Here is a 12,318-nt window from a genome sequence, read left to right on the forward strand (position 1 = left end):
TAGGTTTTGATCTGGACAAAAAGTACTGCAGTACAATTATCTGAAATCTCTAGATCAATAATTATCAAAAAAAAAGTTTAAATTTACTCTTTGGGACGCTATAACGGGGTCGTTTAGAAAAGGGGCCTGTTCAAATTTACCCAAAATCCTATAAAGCATGAAGAAGAGCTCAAAAATTCATGAAACCTGGTGAGCACATGAGACAGGTGATTTTAAGGAGATCGGACCACAGCTGGCACTATAACAGTCATAAACATAAAAAAAGAAAGAAAAAAAAGGAAAACATTTCTACATTAATGTCTTTTGTCATATGTGCTTAAATGCCTTAAAGCGGTTGAACCACGGTAATCGCTGTATTATTTATCTATCTATTATCTATTTGATTTATTTATCTGATGAATAAATGTAGAAAGAATCAAAAGAACAGTGTCGATTTTTATCAATTTAATGCATCCTTGCTTAAAAAAGAAAAAAAAAACATCATCACAAAAAGCACTGCCCACTTGTGATAAAATTGCATGAAACTAATTTTAATACCAGATGGAAACAGGGTCACACTGTCTCTAAAAGCCACATTGACTTCTAAATCTTTTAAAATACTTATTTGTCAATAGTCCAATTGTGCTTTTCTCACTCACTGGCTCCAAAATGTGATTTGAAGTCTAATGTATGAAAGCGACAGCTGATTACGAACATATGTTTCATTATGGATTGGTTCTGCTGTTGGGGTTTATCTGAGGTAAAGATCTGCTCACTCCCACGCTCGCTTTCCATTAACACTCTTTATTCTGCTTAGTTTAGCAACTGTGTAGGATGCCCAATTAACACTGTGCTCTGGTTAACTTCTTGATTGATTAAATTCCCGTGAATTTTGTCTTAGTAATTATAAACTGGAATCCTTAACAGCTCAAATTAATTGAGTTTGTTTTATAAAATAAGTAAGCTGTAAGCTGTTTTATAAAATAAGTAAGCTGCCACCTGATTTCAGAATGCGAAATAATCATGCTGTCTGTCTATTGATTCTCTGTCAGACCTATATGTATAAATTTAATTCAGTTTGATAGTGCTGAATAGCCTACTGTGCATTTATATCAAGGAGCAAAAGTGCTGCGTTTAGATTGTCAGTCAATTCATTTATATGCAGTTTTGCAGTTCCAGCAGTTCTTGTAATGGACGGTTTTGAATGAACATTCCCAACCTTTCTTACCCTCAGGCTTTTGTACTGTACTTTTAAACATTGCGTGTAGCTTAAACCATACAGAGTTAGCAATGCCAAGGTCATGGGTTCAAATCCAGGAAATGCTAAAAATGCATATACAGAAATTACAGCACTAATACAGCAGTTTGAATGTACTCAATGCTTTTTTTTAAAATACAGTTTACTTACATATGGTGTAGTTATATCAAGGAGCAACAGTACACCATTTAGATTGTCAGTTGATTCATTTATATGCGGTTTTGCTGTTCCAGCAGTTCTTGTAATGCACGGTTTTGAATGCTTATTTTCCAATCTCTCTTGCCCTCAGGCATTTCTACTGTACATTTAAGCATTGCCTGTTGCTCAGCAGTAAAGTGCTGGTAATGCCAAAGTCATGGGTTTGATTCCCAGGAAATGCTAAGAAAAAAAATGCGGTTTATACAGTTTACATTTTAATTTAATTTAATTTAATTTATTTAATTTAATTTTTTCTTTATTTATTTAACATTAATAACATTATAAAATATTGTTACAATTTAAAATTAAATTCCACTTTTATATATATATATATATATATATATATATATTTTTTTTTTTTTTTTTTTTTAAGAATATAATTTATTCCTATGATGGCAAAGCTAAATTTTCAGCAGCCATTATTTCAGTCTTCAGAAAACTTTAGAAATCAATTTAATAAGCTGTTTTATTATTATTATTATTATTAATGTTATTATTATTATTATTATTATGTGAAAAATAAAGAAAAATTTTGCTCTTCTTAGTATATATGTAAATATATAAAAAATATTTTGCAACATAAAGGTCTTTACTGTCACTTTTGAAAATGCATGATAAAATGCATAATTAATGAATAAAAGTATTTCTTTCTTTCTTACTTTTATACAAACAAACAAACAAATAAATAAACAAATAAAATTTTACTGACCCCAAAGCTTTAGGAGTATAGTGAATCTGATCTGTGCTAAATAAATATATTTTAGTTTTTGTTATATTTTACCCAGTAAAATTGGTACATATCTGTGCCACGACCGACCAGAATCACTGTTTTTTGTGTGTGATTTGTGATTCATCATTAATGCAGTGCACTGTGTATGTTCAGGTTCTCTCCGGTCAGCGAAAATGCCCCCGTGGGAACGGTCGCAGGAGTCATCTTGGCGGCTGCCATAAACCAGACCATCGTCTACTCCATCATCGAAGGAAATGAAGGCGGTGAGCACTAACCAGATCTGCATAATTTGTTTAGAGAATAAGGTGCTAAAACGATGCAGAAAGTGCATGCAATTAAACCGTCACTAGCAGTTCTCATACATATAAGAGTGTACTTCAAGCAGACTATGGTTTATTCCCTTCTCAGAAACCTCGAGACGAGATTGCGGGAAATGTCACACTGGTCTTTTATGAGCTGGATATTATTGTATTGTAATAAATTATAGTTTGTAAGACATCAAGCACTAGATAATGACAGCCCGCAGACTCCTAGATGGTGTTTCTTAGGTGGCTGTCAGCTGCAAGTTATCAAAAGCTCAGCGAGAGAGAAGGTTTTGTTTGAAGGAGTGCACTTCCTGTTGCCGTGTGTCATCAGAGAGCAAGCGAGAGCAGGAAGAGGGCGGTGTGCGTGATTAAATCCTCTCTGTTCAGAACGTGTTCAGCCGAAATCACATTTGAATACATCTGGCGCTGGTTTAAAGCGATGGGGAAATCGTTTCGGTACATTCTCATTAGGCAGAATCAAGAAGCGTAGATAGGTAATCAAAGGGCTGTTTTCATTAGCGCAAACTAGAAAAAGCCAGGAAGAATAAGGTAATCATTCCACCCTTCAAACCGCCTGGATCCAAGGCGTTTAATGCGATGACATCACCCAAGATCAGAGCTAATCCTTTATGAATGTTAATGAGACTCAAGAGGTGGGTTGTGCACTCTGGACCCAAAATCCCAATATAGCTAAGTGCATTAGCGATACGCTACAAGGAAGCAGGGAAAGGATGAGTTGTAAGATCTGGACTCAACCGGCCCAAGAATTGCTGATTAAGTAATGTCATATAGTGGTAAAGGTATAGGCAGAGTCGGCGCCAGGGGCATTCATATTTCTTGGGAGGGGGTGTTAAGTTAAGTTAAATTTCTCCTTTAATATCTCCCTCAGGAGAAATTTGTCTTAGGATCAATCAAGAGAGCAGGTCAAACATACAACAATACACTTATTCAATTATACTTCTTTTTTTTTTTTTTTTTTCACTCACATTTACCTTGGTGTACAGTAAATACAATGGGAAAATTGTTTATATAGTAAAAAAAAAAAAAAAAAAAAAAAAATCTTATCCCTTCTGAAAAGAAGTGTAATTAATGGTATTGATTGTGTACTTCAAATATTAAAAGTATATATTTAAAAAAAATGTATTTGCAGGTAATAAACTTTCATCACTGTATGTTCTTAACACACTTTTTAAAAAAGTGCACTTTTTAATGTCAAGTTAAAAGTTTAAATTACATTTTAATTTTGCTTTAAAGTTCACTTATTTTAATGTGTGGACTAACATGCTAAAGCACAAGTACTTTTAAAAACATAAGCAAGTTAATATGTTTTAAATGTACTGAATAGTGACTTCATTGTTACAAATGTGTTATTTGTAGTATACAAAAGTGTATTTTAGTTTATTATAAATGGTTGTCAGTACATTCGGCAGTACACTTTCAAAATACAAGTGTACATCACATATCACATATTTCAAAAACAATATAAGTAATTATGAAATTATATGTACCTGCTAAGTGGGTCTGAAAAGCATTTAAAACCATAGTACATTTTAAATTAATTGTAAATAACATGCAATTAAGCATTTAAATAAACATTAAATTCAATTTAAACTTAAGAATGTTATTATATAGTATATTGTTTCTGTAATTTGTACTTTATTTTTTTTTAAGTATGTTAACATGTACTTTTTCCATGTGTATTGTGGTGGCAGAAAAACACTGGTAAAAAGTGGAGGAAAATAGGTAAGATCCATGAAATAAAAGAAAAACAATGTACTGTTGTGCATTTGGATGTCACAATCAAATGCAAATCATTTTTGAGAATACTGTCGTCAAAAACCCTATTTGAAGCTAAACACGGACGTTTATGATTGACCTGTTCTGATTACTCTACTTTAAAAGCATAAATTGGATTCAAACAATAGGTCTACATAATATTCACACATGCAGTTCATAGAGGATATATTGTATTAGCTCTGCAGTTACAGCATGAAATACTGTTTAAACCTATAGCATTTTACACTACATTTACCTATTTTAATTAAAAAATTCTGAAATTTTATCTTGTAAATGCAAGTTAAATCTCCTTGTTCAGACTGTGTAACTCGATTTAACCTAAAAATAGCAAGTTTTTCAATTCTGAGTAAAAAAAAAACCTTAAGTATGGGACATAAACTCATGATTCTGAGCCAAAGGGGAAAAGAGAGAATGATGAGTTGATTTTTCTTTTCAGAATTGTGACATGTAATTTAGGAATTGTGAGAATAAATTCTTTAGTTCCATGGCTTCCATAGACTGATACTCGAAAACAGTCATTTTCTGCCACCAGATAGGCTCTTCCCGCAAAAAAAACGTCATTACTGATTGCAAACACAAACACATTAAAAATGCATAATTCCAACTCTGTATGTATCTGAGTCTGAAGCTTTTGTAAAATAGCAATTAAACACACCTGCTCACTTTCTCATGTTGCCACAGGTGAATTCGTCATGAACAACATCACTGGAGTTATCAGCACTGCCAAGCCACTGGACTACGAGAGCAACAGCAGTTACATCCTCCGTGTGGGAGCCGACTCCATGAGAGTGGTGTCGTCCAACCTACGAGCTCCATCCAAAAGTGAGGCTTTTTTGTCTTTTCACACCATGGATGATAACTATGAACTTTCAATAATTGTCTGATTCTATTAAAAGTTAACACTACAACTATAACGTTAACAAAAAAATATCAATGGCATCACTTTCAGTACGTATTTTTAGCCAATAAATGATTAAACATTGACAGCCAATCAGAATCTATTGTGCTTTGAAGAGTCCAATCATTTAAAGTGGCAGACAACAAAACTGCAGCTAATACTTATAATAAACAGAACTTTATCATCTGTTGGTGTGTACGCTACTATAGTTATAACCATCTTTACATTTATCATTCTTGCTGTGACCACGTATACTTAAAGGTTCTAAGAATCCTCTCAGAGAACTCCTTAGGGGTAATTCTAGGATTTTCATTTTAGAGGGGCTCAGCCCCCAGTGAGGGTATAATAATTAAAAATAATAATAAATATATAAATAAAATAAAAAATGTGTAACTAATAGGGGTGGTTTACTAAACTTATTGCAGTATTCCACTGTATTGCCTAGATAGGTATAACATTAGAGTACTGAATAAGCCAAATACAAGTCTTTCTGATATCACACACACACACACACGCATTTCTAATAAAACCCTCTTTCTTTAGCTCAAGTATGCAAACCTCTGCCACATGCACTGTAATAATGTATTATATTGAAAGTTACATTTTCAAATGAAAATGGCAACATAATCATTTTATAAAGTATGTGTTCGTGTTAAAGACTTCATTTTCACTGGAGGAAACAGCTGTGGTGTGACGAGGGGTGAACGCAGTGAAAACTTTACAGTAGATGGGGAACCAATTGCCCCCCCATGATATTTTGTAAACTGTATTTATGACAAAGAACATATATAAAACATAAATTTTATTTTTATTTTGTATGGCCTCTTTTGGCCTTGATAACAGCTTGCATTCTTGCTGCCATTGTTTTTATGTTCTTTCCCACATTGTCTGTTGTTGAATTTCAAATCTTTTCTAGTTGTTCGCAAAGATGTTTGATTAAACTTTTGTGCATTTTGTGCATCTAATGCAAATTATATTTTAGCATTAGAAGCACTATTGTTGATGCCGAGGAAGAAGGGTCTTATCTAGTGAAATGATCAGTTATTTTCATAAAAATAACACAATTTATAAATTTACTCTGCCTGGACTCTGTTTTTTTCCGGTTCATGACAGTTAGGGTATGTCGAAAAACTCCCATCTCATGTTCTCCCTCAACTTCAAAGTCATCCTATATCGCTGTTTTACCTTTTTTGTTAAGGGTGTTTGATCTTCTTTGCATGTTCACTTTGCAAAGACTGGGTCGGTACTTCTGCAGCGAAGTAGGATGATTTTGAAATGATTTTTGAAGTTGAGGTAGAAAATACCCGAAAATACCCTAACTGTCTTGAACTAAAATACACAGAGTTCAGGCAGAGCAAGACAAGACAAAAAATTGTTTTTTTTTTGTTTTTTTTTTTAATGAAAATAACCAGTCGTTTCGCTAGATAAGACCCTTCTTCCTTGGCTGGGATCATTTACAACTGCATCTGGGATCGTTTGAAGCCGCATTTAAACTGCATTTTAGTCCATTATATGGACAAAAATCCTGAAATGTTTTTTTAAAAAAACATAATTTCTTTACAACTGAAGAAAGAAAGACATGAACCTCTTGGATGAGAAGAGGTGAGTACATTATCTGTAAATTTTTGTTCTGGAATCCTCTTAGAAGTCTTCCTTCCTACTTCTAACACTTTTTGACCTAAAGAGCTCTTTTAAAGTGTTAAGATTCTTTGTGAATAACTTTTATCTTTACTAGGATCTTCTCTTTAATTTCAAGGGAAAATGCCCACTTTTCTAGGAATTTTCTTAGAATTTTCATGAATACGGTCCCTGGCCTTTACCCTGTAAAATGAATACTAAACTCAAATTCCGAACCGATTTAAAGCGTCAAATGTGTTAAAAGGAATTTTAGCACTTTTCTGAACACGTCAGTCAAATTATCCAAAATAAGGAACATTCCGCATGGGTTTGCTTTTGACCCTGGGACATTTTATGTTGCTTAAAAGCTTGTTCAAAAAAAAAAAATGTTTTTTTTTTGGAGTGAATAAAACACTTCCTTTCCAGCATGCCAGCACAGAACATCTCAATGTAATAAAAATATAATCGTAAATGACTTCCTGTCATCTCATCTTCCGTTAACATTGGGGGATGGGGAGCTGCTTGTCAATCTTTTCCATGTGGACTTGATTATGGAAAATCATTATTTGAGAAAAGCATTCATGATTAACCAGATTAGACAGCTATGGATATTGATTTCTTTTTCTTATTTAATATTCCAAGTACGCAAACCTGGTGATAAAATCAAAAGATAAGTCGCGTCCAGTCAGTCTGTCAGCTTAGTGGTTTTAATTGATTGTTTAATGCAAGTTTTAATTAATTATATCTTGTCAGTGTGCTTGCGAGAGCTGCCAGGTCCGTGTTTTAAAAAAGACCTCATGAATATCAAGAAGGAGTTATCATACAAATATGAGGGTTGTGAACTGATTTAAATTTGTAATTAAATTAATTGCATCATATGCAGATTAATTAATCAATTAATCATAATTATTTCATAGATCAGTGTCTCGCAGAGAAAAGTCTTCAGATGAAAAGACTTTTATATATAATGTACTTTACATTATTGTGTCCGACTAAAGCATTACAAGAAGTCAATATATTGTGAAAAATACTTGATTTATATTTTCAGGTGATTCACTTGCAGGTTTTGTTTATTGTTGTTGGCTTTCATTGCTGTCCAGTGGTCAGCGATCCTCTTGTGCCGTGTCATTCTGCTCTGTTCTGTGATGCTTCAGCGCTTCTCTCGGAGTGACTGTGCAGAAATGAGCAGAAGGTTCTGGAAACCCCTTGGCATGAGCGCTGAAGTCTGTCAGATGATAAATAGTGTTGTTGCTCTCATACCCCCACAAAATATGACTCTGCCTTTTACTTTGAGAAGTGACAGATGATGGTCTTGAAGGACTTGATGAAGAAATGCACAGCAGCTTAGATGTGCAAAACTAACTGTGAAGAGCAGAGTTGTGATGATCTCTTGAATTTGATTGTAATTGCTTTGAGGCATTTTCCATGAATGCAGTATATTTGTTTATAACTGCGTTCTGTGTGAATATATTTTAAAATGTAATTTATTCCTGTGATCAAAGTTACATTTTCAGCATCATTATTCCAGTCTTCAGTGTCACGTGAACCTTCAAAAATCATTCTGATATGCTGATCATTTTTTTAAACATTTTTTTTAATATTATTATCAATATTTAAAACAGTTGAGTACATTTTTTAGGATTCTTTGATGAATAGAAAGATCCAAAGATCAGCATTTATGTGAAATAAAAAGCTTATTATTATTAGAAATTAATACTTTTATTTAGCAAGGATGCTTTACATTGATCAGAAGTGATGATGAAGTCATTTATAATGCTACAAAAGATTTCTATTTCAAATAAATGCTGTTCTTCTGAACTGTCTATTCATCAAAGAAAACTGAAAAAAATTCTACTCAGCTGTTTTCAACATAATGATAATAATAAATGTTTTTGAGCAGCAAATCAGAATATTAGAATGATTTCTGAAGGATCATGTGACTGGAGTAATGATGGTTAAAATATATTCAAATAGAAAACAGTTATTTTTAAATAGTAAAAATAGTAGTTTGAAGTACTTTGGATCTAATAAATGCAGGCTTGGTGAGCTGAAGTGACTTCTTGAAAAAAAAACTTAAAAAACTTTTGACTGGTAGTGTAAATATAATTTGTAATCATATATGTTACGATTATATTATATATACACTACCGTTCAAAAGTTTGGGGTCAGTAAGACTTGTAATAGTCTTTAAATAAGTCTCTTATGCTCATCAAGGCTGCATTTATTTGATTAAAAATATAGAAAAAAAAACAGTAATATTGCAAAATGTTTTTACAATATAAAACAATGTTTTTTATTTTAACATACTTTAAAATAGAATTTATTCCTGTGATGAAAAGCTGAATTTTTATCAGCTGTTACTCCAGTCTTAAGTGTCACATGATCCTTCAGAAATCATTCTAATATGCGGATTTATTATTAGAATGATCAATGTTGGATAATATCAACAGTTGTGCTGCCAAATATTTTTTGGAACCTGTGATTTTTTTTTTTTTCAGGATTCTTTCATGAATAACAAGTTTAAAAAGTACAGTGTTTATTCAAAATATAAATATTTTATAACAATGTAAATTATTTATTATTAACTTTTAATAAACTTTTAATTATTAACTTAATACATCCTTGGTGAATAAAAGTATTAATTTCTTAAAAAAAAAAAAAAAAAAAAAAGAAACAATAAAAATGTACTGACCCCAAACTTTTGAACGGTAGTGTATATATATATATATATATATGTATATATATATATATATATATAGATATATATATATATATATATATATATATATATATATATATATATATATATTTATATATGTATATATAAAAAATTATAATTATATATAACGATATACAGGGTTCCCACGCTTCTTGAAAGTACTTGAATGTCAGACACATGGATTCAAGGCCTGGAAAGTACTTGAAAACAAATGTAGGTCCTTGAAAGTGCTTGAAATAAATTTGAAATAAATTTTGTTCAGTAGAATGGTGCTATTTAAAAAATGTTCTTATATGCCCAGGCAAAGACTAAATGAAACGGCGTTAATGATTGGGGTGGAGATGGGTTTAGCGCGAGAAAAAAACAAAAAACAAAAGCACATTGCGCAGCCCTGCATGAACCTATGGAGAAGCAGTGCATTTGTGACTGAAAACTACTGCGTGCGACTGTGAAAAAATATTTAAGAGCATCAGTGCGAATGACCCTATCAGCATATTTGTGCTTGCACTGAGGGAAGCTTCAAAGGTTTCTGCAGTGGTGAGCAATGTATCAGACATATGTTGATTCCTTGTACACAACTACGTTTACATGCACACATTTTGGTTCAACCTGACTACATTAATTCCGACTGATGAATCTGAATGTAGTGTTTACATGAACGCTAAATAAAGTGAGCGGGTTGATGTGCGCGTTTGTCACAAGCTTCAAATTGGAAATTATTTTTTTGACATGCGCAGTGTATATATTGTTTCCCATTGTTTGCACATAATAACCACTCTCCTACACTGTCTCTTTATTTATTTTCTGTATATTTTCTGGACCATTTTTAGAGAAATATTACATATAAACTGCTGTGTCGTGCTGCTTATATTAATCACGCAGTAAAAATGCCCCTCCCCACGCCTATAACCAGTCGTCTTTGGATGAGCTGCATCGATTATAATGGAAGATCGCGATGAACGAAGGAGAGAGACAGGTGTATTGATTAAGGGAGTTTGCAAATGATATTGATTTAATACAACAGTTCACTAAACAAGAAGTTAATATTAAGTGACTTGCATTGTCTGAACACTATTACCCTATTTTCGTCAAAGAAAATCGTTTCAAACAAAGTAACAGCTGAGCTCCTGCGCATCTCCATTCAAGGACAGCGTTGTTTCATTTATGCATGGATGGGCTTTTTTAAACAAATCTGATTCAATTACCGATTCATAATCACTTGCTTCGTTCCTGAATGAATCAGCCGTTCGAACGAATCAATTCGATGAACGCTTCAGTGATAATATCAGCGACTTGCCGCCACCTACTGGCAGTTTTACTTTCATTTTAAAGTATCTTTTCTGTTATTTAAATCATTTAATATTTGTATTAAATTATATATAATATTTATATTTATATTTATATATTTATTTATATTATATATAAAACATTAACCTCAACATGAAGTTATGAATTTCACTACACTCATGCGACCGCTGAGCCTCATTAAACTATCTGAAAATGCACCTACATGCCACTTTTGTGTACTTCTGTGCCGCCTCTGTAGTACAATTTATTTATTTTTTAATACTGATTTCATTTGATTCTTATTCTACTTGTTTTTATTTGTATTAAAAAGCTTATAAATATATTTTTTTGAATTTGACAAAAGATGACATACTCTAAAGTTAGAAAAATGCCATTACAAAGGTAAAAACAAAATTTCCTGAAATCACTTTAAGCAATCAAATATCGTCTCGTAATGGGAAGGCTAATATTTTATCAGAATTTGATTATTGATTAGAACGTGCTGCTGAAATTTTTGACTGTGCTCCTATTTTTGTGCTCCACAAGTGCTCCTAAAAAGAAAAGTGTGGAGCCCTGTTTAACCATTTTTTATTAATTTAAAAATTGAGAAATTCTTTCAAATTTAAATCTTTTACAAGAATTACAGCAAAAAACTGTTTGATGCAAGAATATAAATTTGTATCAATATTTGAGAAATTCAAAATTCCTTTGAACACGACTGCTCAAAATGGTCTAAATTTATGAAACCTACACATTCAAAACTTTGTCACTCTGAAATTTTTAATGTAAATGTTTAGTGTAAGTGAAATGTTAAGTACTATAAGAGGTCTTTCATGACGCTACATATGCTGGTGTGTGCATTTGATATGTGCTTGATATAAAATACATGGTGCTTTAAAAAGTCCTTGAATCTGGTGATCATGAAAGAGTGGGAACCCTGGATATAAATCCATTTCTTTTTTACAATCGACTGTAAGCTCACATTCAGATCAAAATATTATTTTGATGTTTACTAAATGTTTAAAAATACAAAATAACAAAAATTAGGGTTTCAAACTGTATTCATATTTTAGATGCAGGCTTAAAATTGATATAACGTTCTTGTATGTTTTTTCTTTTTTTCTCGCAGGCAACACAGCAAAGGTCTTTATCGATGTGCAAGATGAGAACGACCATCCTCCTGAGTTCACTAAGCCTTTTTACCTTGGTGGGGTTGCAGAGGATGCCAAGACCTTCACCTCTGTTTTACAGGTCCAGGTAAAGTGTCTTCCCCTGCAGGATTGTAACTCTCTCCGTGATGTTTCAGCAGCACTCCCACAGATAAGCCAAGCACTGTTCACTAACTGATGCATATTGCATCAGAATGGCAGGAGCAGGCTAAATCGCTAAGTGTAATTTGATTGGGTGGTTGCTATATGATAAAATGTCACTCCAGCACCAATGGAGGCATTTCAGAGAACAAAGCTGCACAGCAATGAATAATAATTCAGTTCTTCAACAGGAGGAAATCAACCATTTTCACGGTCACGG

The 12,318-nt window shown here is 32.6% G+C and overlaps 1 protein-coding gene across 2 annotated transcripts in view; it reads left to right on the forward strand.

Moving 5' to 3' along the window:
• pcdh15b (protocadherin-related 15b) overlaps window positions 1-12,318 on the forward strand; it is a 245,671-nt gene that overhangs the window by 199,382 nt on the left and 33,971 nt on the right. For both annotated transcript variants that reach the window (XM_051124508.1, XM_051124507.1), the window contains exons 25-27: window positions 2,319-2,428; window positions 4,949-5,089; window positions 11,918-12,045. In XM_051124508.1, the coding sequence (XP_050980465.1) occupies window positions 2,319-2,428; window positions 4,949-5,089; window positions 11,918-12,045 (379 nt within the window). The remainder of the gene's footprint in view (window positions 1-2,318; window positions 2,429-4,948; window positions 5,090-11,917; window positions 12,046-12,318) is intronic.

The sequence above is a fragment of the Labeo rohita genome, chromosome 12 (genome assembly GCF_022985175.1).
Source record: "Labeo rohita strain BAU-BD-2019 chromosome 12, IGBB_LRoh.1.0, whole genome shotgun sequence".
Classification (NCBI taxonomy): domain Eukaryota; kingdom Metazoa; phylum Chordata; class Actinopteri; order Cypriniformes; family Cyprinidae; genus Labeo; species Labeo rohita.